Genomic DNA, 15,334 nt, shown 5'->3' on the forward strand with positions numbered 1-15,334 from the left:
TGGAAAGGTTCAGAGCCACTGAACTACACCAATTTACACCAGTTAAAGATCCGAGCTCTTAATCACTCTTTGGATCCCTCTGGTGTAAATTAGAGAGATAAGGTCGATGCAGTAACATTTTATTGGACCAACTTCTGGTGGAGGAAGGTACAAACTTCCGATCTACGCAGAGCGCTTCTTCACGTTGGGGGCAGGAAGCCGAATAGCTCAGATGGAGGAAGCAGAGTGACTCAGACACTCTACTTCCTTCCCCAGACCTGAAGAAGAGCTCTGTGTAGCTCAGAAAGTTTATACCTTCCACCAACAGAAGTTGGTCCAATAGAAGATATTACCTCACCCACCTTGCCTCTCTCATGTCCTAGGACCAATGCGGCTACAACGCTTCAAACACTTTGGTATTGCAGACAGGACAATATCTGGCTCTGCTATCGAGTATCCTCTCCCCACACACCACTTCCTCTCAGTGAAGAAAACATCATCCCACATAATCCAGCCATGTGCTACATGAGAACATCTCTGTTCCCCATCCCTTACCAGGAACCATACTAACCTCATTGTTTCTGTTTGATTTCAAGAGATGCGAGCTGTGTCCCCACAAAGATGGAGCCCTGAAACGGACCGACAATGGAGGTAAATGCCCCTGCACAGAGCAGTCAGCTTGCTTTCTCATTGCATTGTCTGCTGGGGGGATGGCAGCACCAGTTCCAGATGCAGAGTAGTGGTTAACAACCTAGAAATTACTGCACTCATTGTCCATCTAGGTTGCCAGTGCTGGATGCTGTCTAAGTTGCCAACCACTGGACAATGCCAAATGCTCCAGAGGAAGGAGTAACATCTCCCCTACCATACACACACGTACCTCCTAATGTACCTACAAAGGCAACACTATTCTCTGGAAAAAATCCCTTCCTGACCCCTAGCTGGTATTCTGGTTTATGCCCTGAAGCATGGGGATGGCCTTTGTAATTTTCACCTAAGCTAGTGTCACTGCAGATGCTGCTATTGTTCATATAAATACATAACCTACTAAACTATTTACTTCAATCATATGCTGTAGCGGTGAGTTACAAAGGTTAATTATGCTGGAGAGAACACCTCCCAGTAGGGATAAGACGGGAATTGATTCTCTGAGAGAGCTAGTCAATCCTTGCCCTCTCTGCTGAGACTTCCAGCAAAGGAGTCGGTTAGTGGGGAGGCAGGACGGCCTAGTGGATAAAGAAGAGGTTCTGTTCCTAGTTCTGTCACTGTGTTGCTGGGTGACCTTGGGCAAATCACTTCACCTTCCTGTAACTTAGTTTTTCCCCATCTATAAAATAGGGAAAATGATACTTCCTTGGTAAAATGCCTTGAGATCTATGGAGGAATAAGCGCTAGGTATTCTTATCATCATTACTAGTGGCTGTTGTGATGATGGTTCAACTTGGGCTAGTGCTGTCCCAGGCAGGGTGGAGATTCTGCTTCTGCATCTGATTCTGTTGAGGATTCGGAATTTAACAATCAAGCTGGGGGGGCGGGGGTTTGCTGTAATGGAGTGGGACTTTCCTCCAGAGTTGTCCCATCCGCATCTTGTGGAGAGTTGTCCTTCTCCCAGCTGGCTCGTGGTTCTGGCTGGTCTGCAACAGTCTGGGCTTCAGATCTCGAGTGGGTCATTTGTGGGGAGGAGTGGACATTCTAAACCTGCTCTCTCCAAGAAATTTCTGTCCCTTTAGTTAAAATTTGCAGGTGGTATCTAGCCATCTGTCTGTCTACAGAGGATGGCGATCGGCTGTTCTTCATGTTCACCAAGGGTGGGACAAGAAGTTATAATTCATCCTGCCTCAAAATGTGGGGATGCCAAGATGACCTCTTGAGGTCCCTTCCAGTCCTATCTTTCACAATTAAAATCTCAAGGCCAGGATGTGATTTAGTTTAGTTCCCTCCCTTCCAGCCTCCCCCGAACTGTGATTCCATCCTACTGCCTGTTTGCTGCCCTCCCCAGGTCTCTGGCATCTCATGGGGGCCTGCTGTGATCTTCTCTCTCCCGTTTGCTTCCCCAGGCTGGGCCCACGTCGTCTGTGCTCTGTACATCCCCGAGGTGCAGTTCGCCAATGTGCTGACCATGGAGCCAATTGTCCTGCAGTACGTACCTCACGACCGTTTCAGCAAGGTGAGGCTGCCTGAGGAGGGAGAAGAGTTATTCGAGCTAAAGGACATGGTTGGAACAAGAACAAACGGGGTTAAACTGACCATGAATAAACTTAGGCTGGAAGTTAGAAGAAGGATTCTGACCATCAGAGGAGTCCCTCTAGGAGCAGTGGGGAGAGCAAACAACCTAACTAGTTTTAAAATGGAGCTTGATACATTTATGAACAGGGTGATATGACAGCATGCCAACCCCTGAGTACACCCCCTTGTGGCATGGCATGGCCCCAGTGCTTAATTTGTGCCCAGGCTCATCCCTGGCGCCTCTAGGCTTGCTGTGTTAATTATGAAAGTAAAAAAATTGCTTGAGCCCTGGCACCTCTTTCATTACAAATTAAGCACTGCATGGCCCTGCAGGCCCTCTCCTCTCTCTTTCTCGTGTCATGCAATTATTTACTAGTAGACCAGAGTACTTAGACCAAGATTTCCTCCTGCTAATAAGGAGGCTTACTTATTAACTCTTGCACAAAGTACAAACTCCTTAGCTCCTCAAATCCATCCTTCTTCTGGGAGCTAATTCAGACAGGTATCCTCTCCTCAGACATCTCACAGTCTCCACCTGGGCCTGTGTGCTCTCGACCAGGTAGACTTCTACCTCCTGCTAGCATTTCTAGACGCTGCTCTGAGAGCCTCTTTTCTCTAGGAGAACACTCCGTCAGCTGAGCTCCTACCCTTTTATCAGGTGCAAGGGGGTTAATTATTGATACGGGGGCTGGGCTGGGCTAGGCTAGGCTCATTCTCCTTAAAGAAGCCCTTTGTGGGTAGACTGGGCCCTGACTCCTTTTAAAGGGGCCAGCCACCCTGTGACATAAGGGCGGACTCTATGATCCAGGAGGTCTCTGTCAGTCCTTTCTCCCTTTTCTCCAGATGCCCCCACCTCCATATGGTCTTTGTTGGGCCTTTTCTTATTCCCTGCATTTCCTATCCACTTTGGGTTCATTTCCGGGTATTTTATTCCCTTTCAAAAACATATAATAAAGGGAAGTCTCATTAAAATTCTAGAATCACAGGGTTAGAAGGGACCACACGGGTCATCTAGTCTAGTCCCCTGCCAAGATGCAAGATTTGTTGTGTCTAAACCATCCAAGGCAGATGGCTATCCAGCCTCCTTTTGAAAACCGCCAGAGAAGGAGCTTCCATGGCTTCTCCAGGCAGACTGTTCCATTATCCTGGTGTTCTTACCGTTAGGAAGTTTTTCCTGAGGTTTAATCTAAATCTGCTCTGCTGTAGTTTGAATTCATTGCCTCTTGTCCTGCCCTGTGGCAATTCTTGCAAGTTACCTTGATTTCCCTCCATTGCCATGGCTCCACCTCTGACTTGTGCCTTTGCATTCCCATTGCCCTCACCCGGCCCTTGCCCAGAGAACACTTCTTGTTGTGTGTGCAATGCCCCATATTGTGGTGTGAGCCACTTGTTATTTGGGGGGGCAGGGGAAGACTGTGAGTGGGATTAGACTGTGTCTGTCCCCCTAGGGGATGGCAGGAGTGGCGGTTCATCTGCCCAATGCATTGCAGGGAGAATGGGGATGGGTCTCCCTTTGACCCACATGTTATGGGGAACTTGTGGGCTGAAGCTGTCTTTGACTCACGGGTTATGGAGAAACATGCGTGGGGAGAAAAGGCAAGGAGGCTGTTATTGGGATCAATGGGGCTGAGGCTGAGTGGAACACTGAAAAATAAACCAATATTAGTGTCACAGGAAGGAACTGATACACCCCCGGGGAGAAGTTTGGGAAGGTCTTTGCGGACTATGGAGCAGTGTGCATGGGATGGGGAAGGCCTGCCCATTGCATGGCCTCCATGGGGTTGAGGGACAGCTCACAGCCCTCCGTTTCCTTTCCCCAGACTTGCTATATCTGTGAAGAGCAGGGCAGGGAGAGCAAAGCAGCCTCTGGGGCTTGTATGACCTGCAATCGACATGGCTGCCGGCAAGCCTTCCATGTCACCTGGTGAGTCGCCACGGTAACGGCCCCCATCAGCTGTTTTCTGTGCCACAGCCTTGAGGCCATGTTAAGCAGCAGACAGGGCCCCACTCCAAGGGGAACTGGGCAAATAACACTGACGTTATATCCCCCACACACACCTACCAGAGGTGGAGGAGATTCCCCAGAGTTGTGTGAAATTTCACAAGAAGGAGGCATTCCCAGGGTGGGGCAGTGAGTGATGGGGATTTCCCTAGGACTGGGTGAAATCTAATGATAGAGAGGCTGACTCACAGCCCAGGGATGCTTTTTCACGAGCACAGGGCCTGGAAGAGCTTAATCAGAAGTATGTGATTTTTAAGGTCCCATCTCTCATGCACCTTCAGAGCCTGTCGATCACGGGAAGGTCGGAATTCCCTGCTTTGCACTGGGAACAGCCTGGCTTCCTTACTCATGAGCTATTGTCCCTTGGAATAATCACATGTCGCTCAGACCAGTCCCCAGCTAAATGCAAAAATTACAAATAGAGGTGGTAGACAATGTTCAACGTTTCCACTAAAACCTTTTGCGAAAATTTTCCCCACCAGCTTAGAGAGAGGTTGAAATGGTTCCAAAGTGTCAAATTTTGGTGAAAATTTTCTCCTAATGTTTTTCAAATCGCTACCTTCTCCCTCTCCCCCCATCGCAAACCATTTACTGAACAGGCCAGGATGGGAAGCATCCAGCCCTTCATGGGACAAAGCACTCAGCACATGGCCTGTTGAGGTTTATGCTCTGCCGCCTTCCCCACCTTGTGCATTTCAGTGCCCAGATGGCCGGCCTTTTGTGTGAAGAGGAAGTCCTGGAAGTCGACAATGTCAAATATTGTGGCTACTGCAAGTATCACTTCAACAAAATGGTGAGTCCCTTTGTTTCCCTGGTAGGGCTTATTCCCGCTTGAAAGGGGAGGCAGCATCTTGGGGGTTGACCCTGGATCGTCCCAATGCCTGGCAGCAGGAGAGGCCCTGAGGGGATGTAGGCGAGACCTTAGCCTGTGCCATGGACCACTCCTTGGTTCTCTTGCTCTCACAGGGCTAGCAGAGCCTGCGAGTGGCTACCTTCCCTGACCTTTGATGCAAAGCACTTTAAATCTATGGGGCTGGTTCTGGCCCCCTGCTCCTGCCCCTGTAGGGCACTCTGGGAGCACTCAAGGGGCCGGGGGGAGATTCTCCAGGTGCAGGAGCAGCATAGGGCTGATGTAAGCAGCCCATTACTACTCTGGCCTAGGTGGTGGTCTTGGGACCAGTAGGGGACATGTCGGGACAGGAGGGAATGTGGTGCTACAGGGCTCTTGGTACTAAGGGGGTTCTGAGCTGTTGTCCAACCCATATGCCTTCCTGGAGAGGTTGCTGTAAGATAGAGCAGCCCTAATTTATGCCTGGAACCAGGGGCGGCCCAAAGATGGCATGAAGACACCCAGGAGATGTAGCACAGAATCTGGCCCCATATATATATATATATAGCCCCATCAAAATGCAGGGAGGAGGGTGACACACTGCCCAGCATTCAGGGGAGATTTGGGGCAACAGGAACATGGGCTCCTCCCCATTACATCACAAGAGGAATAGGAGGGAGAGGGACCCTTCCCAATTTAGAGACCCCTTCTCTCCCCAACCCTACTGGAAAGGACACCTAATCCCCAGTGCTCTCGGCCCCTGCTTTGTTTGGTGGCCTTTCCCAATCTCCTTCCCACTTATCAGGGCTGTCACATTCCGTGTCTAATATCTCCGGCCTCCTCCCCAAAGTCAAACTGGAGGCCACATTCCTGCTATGCAGGTCCCTTCATCACCCAGGACAACCATGGCCCTGTATCTACTTTCCCGATGCACTTATAGGCAGCAGGGCTCCCCAGCAGCCACCTCACCAGGGGTCTGAGAACAGAGCCCCCCTCACCCAACATCTTACTCAAGAGCATTGGCCTTATCTAGGAAGGGGGCCTGGATGTAGAAGCCAAGCAGGGGAGTCTGGTTTGGGCCTATCTATATATATCTACCCATGTGAGCTAAGCAAGGGTTTAGGGTGGTACAAATCAGGTTAGCGCACCATCGCTGCCACAATTCAGCTCCTCCTCATAGGTAAGCTCCTCTCCTCCTTGCTTACAAAGCTCTCACACCCAGGCAGGGCCTAGCTACTTCCTCTGCTTCGTGCATGTCTTTGTGCACAGGCCATGTGGCATACAGGAATTGGTTAGTATCCCTTGAAGCAGTCTGTGAACCCTCTGGTGGCCCTCACTGTGCTGCTCTGTGCTTTCGAAACCAGTCAGAGCAGCAGTATGCATGTATAACTAGGCTTGGCATGTCAGTCGCGCATACTAAACACACTTGTTGGGCTCCCCCCGTGGTTTCTTCACACCATTATTGTTGTGTAAAGGGCTAAAGGCACAAGAGGCCACGAGGAGGAATTTGAAGTGGAGCAACGTATAAGAAGCGGGGGGGAGGGCTGTCCATCTGACCAGGTGGAGAGTTGCTGGGGTAGGAGAGGGGAAATCAGGTAAAGCATGTCTCATTAATCCCCTGTCCTCATTCAGCTTGCCCAGAAAGTTGGCAAGCTGTAGGTTATCCTGCTTGTAATCTTCTTTCTAGTGAAAGGGTGAAACTCCTCCAGCCTCCCTTCCCAAGACCAGCAAAGGGCCATGTGGCCCCTGTTTTAGGCCACACCGACACCATGGTTGTTACAGCGGCACAGCTGTTACTATGCCATTGTAGCCACACCTACACTGGGGGGTTGCCTCGGCTTAACTACAGCATTCGGGGTGTGTGTGAATTTTTCATACCCCTGAGTGACGTACTTAGATCGATCTAAATTTTAAGTGTAGCCGAGGCCTTAGTCATGATTTTGCTGAAGTGCTGAAGCATTGGCCCTGTCCTCACCATTGGCTCTTTGTTTTTTTTGTCTATTCTCCATTTCCTCCCCCCAAATCTCCCGCTTATCTCAGAAGACATTGCGTCACTCTGGAGGCAGCTCCTTCATCGCCGGGAGAAGAAGCCGGTCTGTGTCACCCGCTCAGGAGAAGCCTGTCTCCCACCATGAGAGACCAAAGAAGGTAATGTTCCCCTGGGTATGTGTCTGTGCATTGAGAGAGTAAGGACTTGATCATATGGGGTGAAAGAAGGGAGAAAAGGGTGTGGGGGACACAGGTATCCTGTCTGATGTATCATTGCCGTCCAAAGGTGTTCACAACTGGAGATTTGTCCACTGGGCTGCGTTTTCAAATCGCACTCTAGAAACACATGGTAAATTTGGAAGCACAGCCATGGTGCATGTGAAACACTGCACGTACAAAGGGAACACATGCCAGCAGGGGTGCCCATGTAATATGCTTTCCCTCCCTTCCCAGCGGTTGTTCCATATGGAGGATAACAGTCTACTACTGCCACCAGCTAGCAGAGTTACTTCTTTAGCTCAAGTGGGAAGAGTCTGTGCTGTGGTGCTGAAAGCAGTGAAAGCCTGTGACTTATGCTTGAGGTTGTTATGCTCACAGACTTTGGAGGCTTTGCATTCAGAGGCCAAGAGATTATGGGTCATAGAATTTTGGCAAAGTTGTTAACTGTAAACAATAAAATAATTCATAATAACAAGCAAGGTGCTTAATTAGCCAAATTAAGCACAGTCACATGGATCCTGCCCTGTGGTGCAAAACTAACCAAGGAAATGTCTCATTTTGCTTAAATGATTATTCTGAAGAACATCACACTCTGTGTCTGTCTGGAATGATAGTTATTTAAACGAGTAAGATGTGCTTACCAAAATCACGACAGTATTACATGCCATGTTAATGAGGGAGACAGAGATGTGCTCTCCTATTGGCCACATTGATGTCTTCTGAGACTTTATGGATCAAATTCTGCTCTCAGTTATCCTGGTGTGAGTCTGGAGTGACTCCATTGAAGTCATTCAGGTTTACACCAGTGGAACCGGGAGCAGAATTTAGCTCATTGCACAAATGCAGCTGATGGTGCCATGCAAACTGGAGCAGGAACTCCTAAGGTCTTGCCCTGGGTGGTGTCTGGGGGTGTCTGGCTTGCTAGCTTTTATTTTGTCTTGTTTTAATGCTGCAGCCCTCCATAAATAAACAAACCAATTTAAATCCAGCGCAGGCTGATAATAGCCAAACTCCAGAACTCCCTGAGGGCTTGTTAGGTGATTTCTGTGGAATGATTTGGGTGGGCCTCAGCCCAGTTCCCAGTGGGCAGGCACATCCACCTTAGAAAAGCAACATGGCTGCAGTGAATGCCACCTGATTTCCTTCTTACCAGCCCCAGCCGAGAGGGGCTGAGTGGGTGGTGAAGATTCATGTCCCCTCTCGTCCCTATTGAGAGGTCCCTCCAGATCTGGGTTGACACACACCGGCCAGTACGTGCGAGCACCATGCCGTACCTGATCCGTAGTCGAACAGGGGAGACATCAGTTTCCAGTGATGCTTGTATAAATTCACATGCACCCCACTGCTGACCCTGAAAGGGCAAATTTCCTGGTGTAGACGAGGCTAAGATACACCAGGATATATTTACTCCTCTTGTAAGTTGCAGCTGCTGGGAGGGAGGGAGAGAGAAAGAGCCTTTGTGTCATGGATAGAGAGAGCTGGAGCTTGGCACCGGGTAAACAGCTGTAATGGAACGTGCTATTTTTAGCCAGCACCAGCCAGAGGGGTTGGGGGAGGGGGACGGGATCAGTGTGATTGACAGGAGCTTTGGAGATCCCAGCTGGAATTATAACTGACTGAAGCTGCGAAGGTCAGGGACTGTAAGACGGTTACTGTATTTACACAGACTTTGGCAGCGGGGGTGACAGGGGCGGGATCATTGTCATGTGCCTAGCAGGCAGGAGTGTAGGTGGTGCCAGTCTCCATGCTGAGGCTGGAAAAACAGGTTGGCACTGGAGGGGAAGCCAGAGCAGGAGGAATGTATGTTTGTTTGCATTTCTGCAGCGCTTGCTGCTGTTGTCACGTCTGGGTGCCTCACAAACAGGGATGGACTCAGCCCCACAACTCTGCCCAGCCCTGGGTGGATCATCACTGGGTTTGTACAGCCCCTAGCACAATAGGGCACTGGCCCATGACTCCTAGGGTGCTACCGCAATGCAAATAAATAATCGTAATCGTAAATCATTCCCCCATTACAGACGGGGAAACTGAGGCACAAAGAGGGCTAAGTGTAAACCTCCTCTCTCGGGGGGATGAAGCAGCTGACACGAGAATGGTCATGAAGCACCCGGCCTTGCCCCTCAACTCCCACTGAAGTCTGTGTAAGTCATGGGTGCCCAGCAATATACAGGTCCGGCCCCAGTTCGTTGTTAAGGTGCACGAATTGAAAGAATTGCCACTGAATACAGATTGTGCATGTGCTGTAACCATTCAAAGAGTGTCTAAAGCAGGATTTCAAATCTGTTACTCCCCGAACCGTTTCGCAGTAAGGGTTGAGTGGCTAGGTCAGGGGACTGGCCCTCAGGACTCCTGGGTTCTATGCCTGCTTTTGATGATGACCTTGGGCAAGGTCATTTTCCCTCCCCTTCTTAACCACTTGTAATATAGGCATTGCAAGACTGAGCTCTCTCCCAGGGAACATTGTAAAATGATTCCTGTTTGCAGAGCTCTCTGAGAGCCTTAATGAAAGGGATCTGGGTGTTACTAGGGTTATACCTTACTATTCTGGTAAAGACCTTCAGCTGTCCTGCCCTCCCCTCTCGCCTTCAGGAGAGGATTTGAAGCCCTGGTAAACCTTGGGTTCATCCTTTGTTGCTAATTACCTGGCTAGCGCAGGGTTTTATACTGCTGCCCCTCACTCTAGTATCTGAGTGTCTTCCATATAAAAGCGATGGCAATAGTGAAATCCCTAGTAGACTTTATATTGCTATGGAGTTTGTACCCATGGCAGCCAATGATATGGAGCCTTAATTCCATTACCCACTTTTTAGCTTAGTAGGGAGGCCCTGGACAGGAAGGACTCAAATGAAAAGCCCCCGTCAGATTTAGGAGAAGGGTTTCCCCTTGTTTGCATCAGCCCCAATCACGTTGCCAATCCACGCTTGCGCCAACACCCGAGCAAGTCACGTTGCAACACGTTACATCACAGCGTGACGACACGTCCTCATTCTGTTGTCATGCTGCTTTGGGGTGCCCCCGAAAAATGTGAGACTCTTGCTGTCCTGTGAATATGTGATGGACTCGTGAAAGTCATTACTGGCCCACATGCTGGCCGTGTCTTTCCGGAGAGGGTGGCAGATGGAAGGGATAGCTTTGTGGCCTGAGCTTGGGGTTGGAACTATCTTGACTGCCTTAGCACCATGGGTTCGACATTTGGATAGCTCAGCTGTGTCTGGTGTAATTTCCCCTGGAGTCAGTAGTCTTCAACAGAATTACACAAGAGGTGGATCTTGACCACAGAGTACTACTGGGGTAGCTCTCATAAATGAGATCCTAAAAGGAGGGGATCCTGTCAGCTGTGCATAGTCATTATAGGCCACGTGGCACATTTAAGAGTAAATGGGATTTGCTGCATTATCCCTGGGCAAAATCTTCCTTCCTTTCCCCTGCTGTGCAGCATAGAGGGTGCCTTCCATCCCAGAGATGGCTGCATTTCAGCAGAGCTGCATGTGCATAGGACCATACACCAAGATCCTTACATATGTCTGAAAGCTGCAGGGCTCATAGTTTGTAAGGAGCGTTCACTACACTGGAAAAAAAAAAACCCAGCACCTGAGTTTCAGAGCCTGAGTCAATTTACTTGGGTTCACAGGGCTTGGGCCGTGGGGCTAAAAATAGGAGTGTAGATGTTCCCGCTTGGGAGCTGGGGCTCTGGCCCAAGTGACAATGTCTACACTGCTGGTTTTAGCCCCAGAGCCTGACCTCCATAAGCCCAAGTCCATTGACCCAGGCTCTGAGACTCGTTGCCGCGGGTTTTTCTTTGCCTTGTAGACTTACCCTTTGGGACAATAGACGCTGATGGTGTGGCCCTGCTAGCCTGTGTGCCTGTCCCTCTCAGGAACCTCCAAGCCCTTGTGGGTTCAGCAACCCTAACATTTCCTTTCTCTTGTGCTGTTCCAAAAATGGCTAGCTCTCGTTTTAAGGCAGTTTGGGTTTTTTCTCCAACCACACCCAGGGCCTTAGCAAAAGCACCACTGTTTGTTTCTTTGCCTTGGCATTTCCAAAGTGCCTGCTCATTGCTCAACCCTTCGGGTTGAATTTTTTGTGTGTGTGCATTTTTTTAAAACAATACTAAGTAACGAGAAAATGCTGGATGATATCCGGATGTTGAATGAGGTACAGATGCCTGCGCCCCTTCTCCTGTTCGTCAGCTGTGACACTTTAAAAAACAGCTATGCTCTGTAGGCTGAAGTTTTCTATGTACCTGAAGTTCCCAGGAATGGATGGAAACAGAGACTGCTTCCTCTGTGAAGTGATGGGCATTTTTAAAAATATCTGTAACAGGCCAGATCCTCAACCACTGCTGTTATTATTATTCATATTGCAGTTTTACTGAGTTGTCATAACGCAGGTCAAGGCCCCATTGTGCTGGGTGCTCTACATCCATATAGTAAGAAACAGTCCCTGCCCCCAAAGGGTTCATCATCTAAATGACTTGCCGGAAGTCACATGGCAGCTCGGTGTTAAAAGCTGGGAATAGAGCCCCCTTCCAAGTTGTAAAACAGTGGTCTAACCACTGGACCACACTGCTTATCTATTGGGGTTTATACCAGCTATGGATCTAGTCAAGTATATCTAGGTCCCAGCATGTGTTAGAAAGGGGTGGGGCTGTGAGATCTCACATTCAAACCCCTTTATGTTTGGTGGATGTGTTAGTGTTCCCATCTGTACCAGAACCAAACCTGCCAGGGGTCGTTTTGTTTCCACATTGGATCCAAAGTGGGGAGCAGCCTTCTTTCTTCTTTTTAATGCAGCCAAAGACTTGTGAGATCAGCATCCGGGATATTTTTGGCACGGTCAGGTCCAAGTCTCATTCAGCCTCAAACCCAGCCCCCCGAGCCCTGATCCAGATCCCAGTCTGAATGACATCCCTTTGGGGCCTTTCATTAGGGGGCACGGTCCGGCCCATCCCTCCCAGCAAATTCTTTGGAGCAAATAAATAGAGCCGCAACAATTTAAGAGCAGGTGCTGCTCTCATGCCTCTGCGTGAAATCCAGGGGGTAACCAGCTAACCTGACCCATCTGGGTGCTAGCACCCATGGATAAGCAGCTAACCTGACCCATCTGGGTGCCTTGACTTATCCCCCATGCACTCACTGGGCTAGCTTCCCCTCTCTCTTACACTGGTGTAACTCAGAAGGAAACCCACTGCAATGAACGGGACCACACTGGTGGAAGAGAGAGCAGAATGAGGCCAGTAGCTTTCACTGGGGCAACATTTTTAACTCCTCCTTCCTTTCTCTGCCTTCTTCCTGCTGCTGCACCCACATCCTGGCCTCCTTGGTTTCTGGATTATTAGAGAGTAAGAACCAGAGACCGCTCGCCTCTTCCAGACTAAGATCCCAACCCCCCGAGGAGCCTCTTCTTCCTTCCCCCACTCCAAGCTGCTTTTCATGGTCCGCTTGCTCGGGCCCACCAGCAAATTAGGAGTGGGGCTCCGAGCAGGGAGCGGAGTGCGTGGATTGGAGCGGGGGAGGGAATAAACGCCCCAGAGGAACCGTGCACTCCTTTTTGGCAACCAGGGGATCTTGTTTCACTCCGCCCGCTGCTTGAGAGCTACAAGTTGGATTGTGTGTCTCAGTCCCGCCCCGCTATGCGAGCCCAGCTCCCCCCCTCCCCTTCCTTCCCCAGTCAAGCCTCTGCGCTGCTCCATGCCCAGATGCCAGTCCCCAGCTGTTAAATCCTGCCTGGGGAGGATGTGTTCTTCATGAAGTTGGTTGCCTTGGGGGGAGGTCCATGTTCGCTCCAGAGCCAGGCTCGCCCAGCCAGCCCCGCAGGGAGCGTGCAGTGCCTGGAAGGTAGGGGGGGTACTTTGTTTTTCGAGGCAAGGTGGGTGCCTGTGTGTGTGTGGGGGGGGGGGGGGGTGGTGGGGGTGTTAACATGTTTGCCCCCCTCCCCCTCCTCCAGTGAAGCTGCTTCCTGCCAGTCTTCTCTCAACTGCAGGTTCCCCAGGCAGGCAGGAGGCACTGGCAGTGATTTCTCAGGGCTGCACACCAAGATTCCTGGAAAGCAGATTTGCAGAAGCGGGGTCTGCATGGAGGGGAAGGGGCCGGGGGTGCTGGGCACCGGAGGACTGGGCGTTGGCAAGCAGGGCAGGCTCCGGCCGTACTCTTCCTCCAGACTGTGCAATCAGTGGTGGCTCTTGCAGGAAGCCTTCAGAGCAGCAGTGATACTCATCCCCTCCCTTCCCCCAGAGCGAACGGACACGTTTAAATGCCTGGGCCGAGCGCTGGGGGGATGGCACGGCATGGGGCTGCTGCCTGCCAAGCTGGGCGTGGGCGGCACAATGGAGCAAGGTGGAGACAGGGCAGGGCTGCAAGACCTGGGGGCTGCCAGCTGGCTCTCCATGCGCATGCTCGTGGGTAACAGGGTAGCTTGTCTGGGGGACTGTCAACCCCACTAAAATAACTCCCAGTGAGTAACTAGGGACCAGGGCCCCTGGGTGGCTGGGTAACCCGACCCCTCTGGGTGCCAGGACCCCTGGGTGGCTGGGTAAATCTGACCCCTTTGGGTGCCAGTGCCCCTGGCTAGCCCAGTAACCTGACCCCTCTGGGTGCCAGGGCCGCTGGGTGGTTGGGTAATCTGACCCCTCTGGATGCCAAGGCCCCTGGGTGGTCAGGTAACCCAGGCCCGCTGGGTGTCAGGGCTCTGGGTAGTAGCCAAGTAACCTGACCTACTAAAGTATCAGGGAATAACCTGACTTATCCATTTCCTGGGGTATCACTAAGGGACTCAGAGCAATCAGGCATCCTGAAACTTGCAAAGTGGAAGTGCAGGGGTTTGAGACCCAGAAACACAAGGCTGAGGTTCCACCCGGTTGTTTTGGCCTTCTGATCCACCAAGAGGGGAGTAAGTGAATGACCCGGAGAAGCCTGAAAAGAAGAAGTGTTTCCTAACTGAGCAGGGGAGGAGAAGGAGGTGGCTGTGGGCATGACCTGGAGCTCTTTGTGTTGGCTTGGAGTACAACTGCAATTCCACTTCTAGTCTCCTTGCAACACTCTGGTCTGAATGCAGGAAGTAGCTGCTGGGTAAGTTTAAGCAGGGTTCAAAGGCTGGCCTCTGCAGAGCAGATGTTCCAGAGTTCAGAGCCAGATTCCCAACTGCTCAGCACCTGCACTTGGGGCCACCTTTTCAAAAGAGCCGAGCACCCAGTGTGCTGAGCTCTTTGGAAAAGCAGGCCACTTATCTTAGGTGCCTAAATTGGAGATGAGCTATTCGGCAAATCTGGTCCCAGTTGTGGGTGCTGAGTGCTTGCAATGTGCGTGTGCATATATATATACACGTTCCTAGATGCAACCAGATGCAATGCTCAGTTATTTGTCATAACCTCTATAGTGCTGACAACTAAAGGAGATTCTCCAGGACTTCAAATAGCAGAGACCTGTGGTTTTGGAGCAGGAAGTTCTGAGATCTGTCACAACAGCTACTATGTTAGCTCTGGCTTGTGCCCTACTTGCCATGACCTATGGGATAAAATCATGACAACGCTGTCTCGTGCAGCATTTGCATCGTCACACTGTAATGCTGCACCGCAATGTCCCACCTCCTGACCGACACTAGCTTCATTTTCTGTGGGTGTCATGAGTGGTGCGTGGAGGTGAGTGCTGGAGACTGGGAGTCAGGATGCCTGGGTTCTTTACCTAACTTCCACTGAGTGAGACCTATGGCAAAGTCACTTCACTGCTCTTTGCCTCAGTTTCCCCTTGTGTAAAATGGGGATATAGATACTGAACCACCCTTGTCAAGCACATTGAAAACGTCTTCCATAAGCCACTAAATGAGTGTTTATTTTTCTTATTAGAGAAATGGACTAGGAGTCGCAACCCTTTCTTTCCAGTCCTAGCTCTGCCACTGATGCATAACATGACTTTGGGCAAGTCACTTAACCTCCCAGTGCCTCAGTTTTCCCATCCGTAAAGTGAGTGTAACATCTGTGTATCCTACAGGGATGTTTGTGAGGCTTAATTGATTAATTAATGTTTGCAATATTACAAGCCCAGAGCATTCAAAAAGCATGAATCAGGTTCTGAAAAATCAAGAGATTGGCTAAT

At 50.4% G+C, this 15,334-nt stretch overlaps 1 protein-coding gene across 3 annotated transcripts in view; it reads left to right on the forward strand.

Moving 5' to 3' along the window:
* Nucleotides 1–15,334, forward strand: part of MLLT6 (MLLT6, PHD finger containing) — a 70,272-nt gene that overhangs the window by 11,777 nt on the left and 43,161 nt on the right. For 2 of the 3 annotated variants that reach the window (XM_074940918.1, XM_074940916.1), the window contains exons 3-7: nucleotides 576–630; nucleotides 2,037–2,146; nucleotides 4,026–4,129; nucleotides 4,907–5,000; nucleotides 7,077–7,184. In XM_074940918.1, the coding sequence (XP_074797019.1) occupies nucleotides 576–630; nucleotides 2,037–2,146; nucleotides 4,026–4,129; nucleotides 4,907–5,000; nucleotides 7,077–7,184 (471 nt within the window). The remainder of the gene's footprint in view (nucleotides 1–575; nucleotides 631–2,036; nucleotides 2,147–4,025; nucleotides 4,130–4,906; nucleotides 5,001–7,076; nucleotides 7,185–15,334) is intronic. The other variant, XM_074940917.1, reaches the window with a different exon arrangement.

Source organism: Natator depressus, chromosome 27 (assembly GCF_965152275.1).
Source record: "Natator depressus isolate rNatDep1 chromosome 27, rNatDep2.hap1, whole genome shotgun sequence".
NCBI classification, from domain to species: Eukaryota; Metazoa; Chordata; order Testudines; family Cheloniidae; genus Natator; species Natator depressus.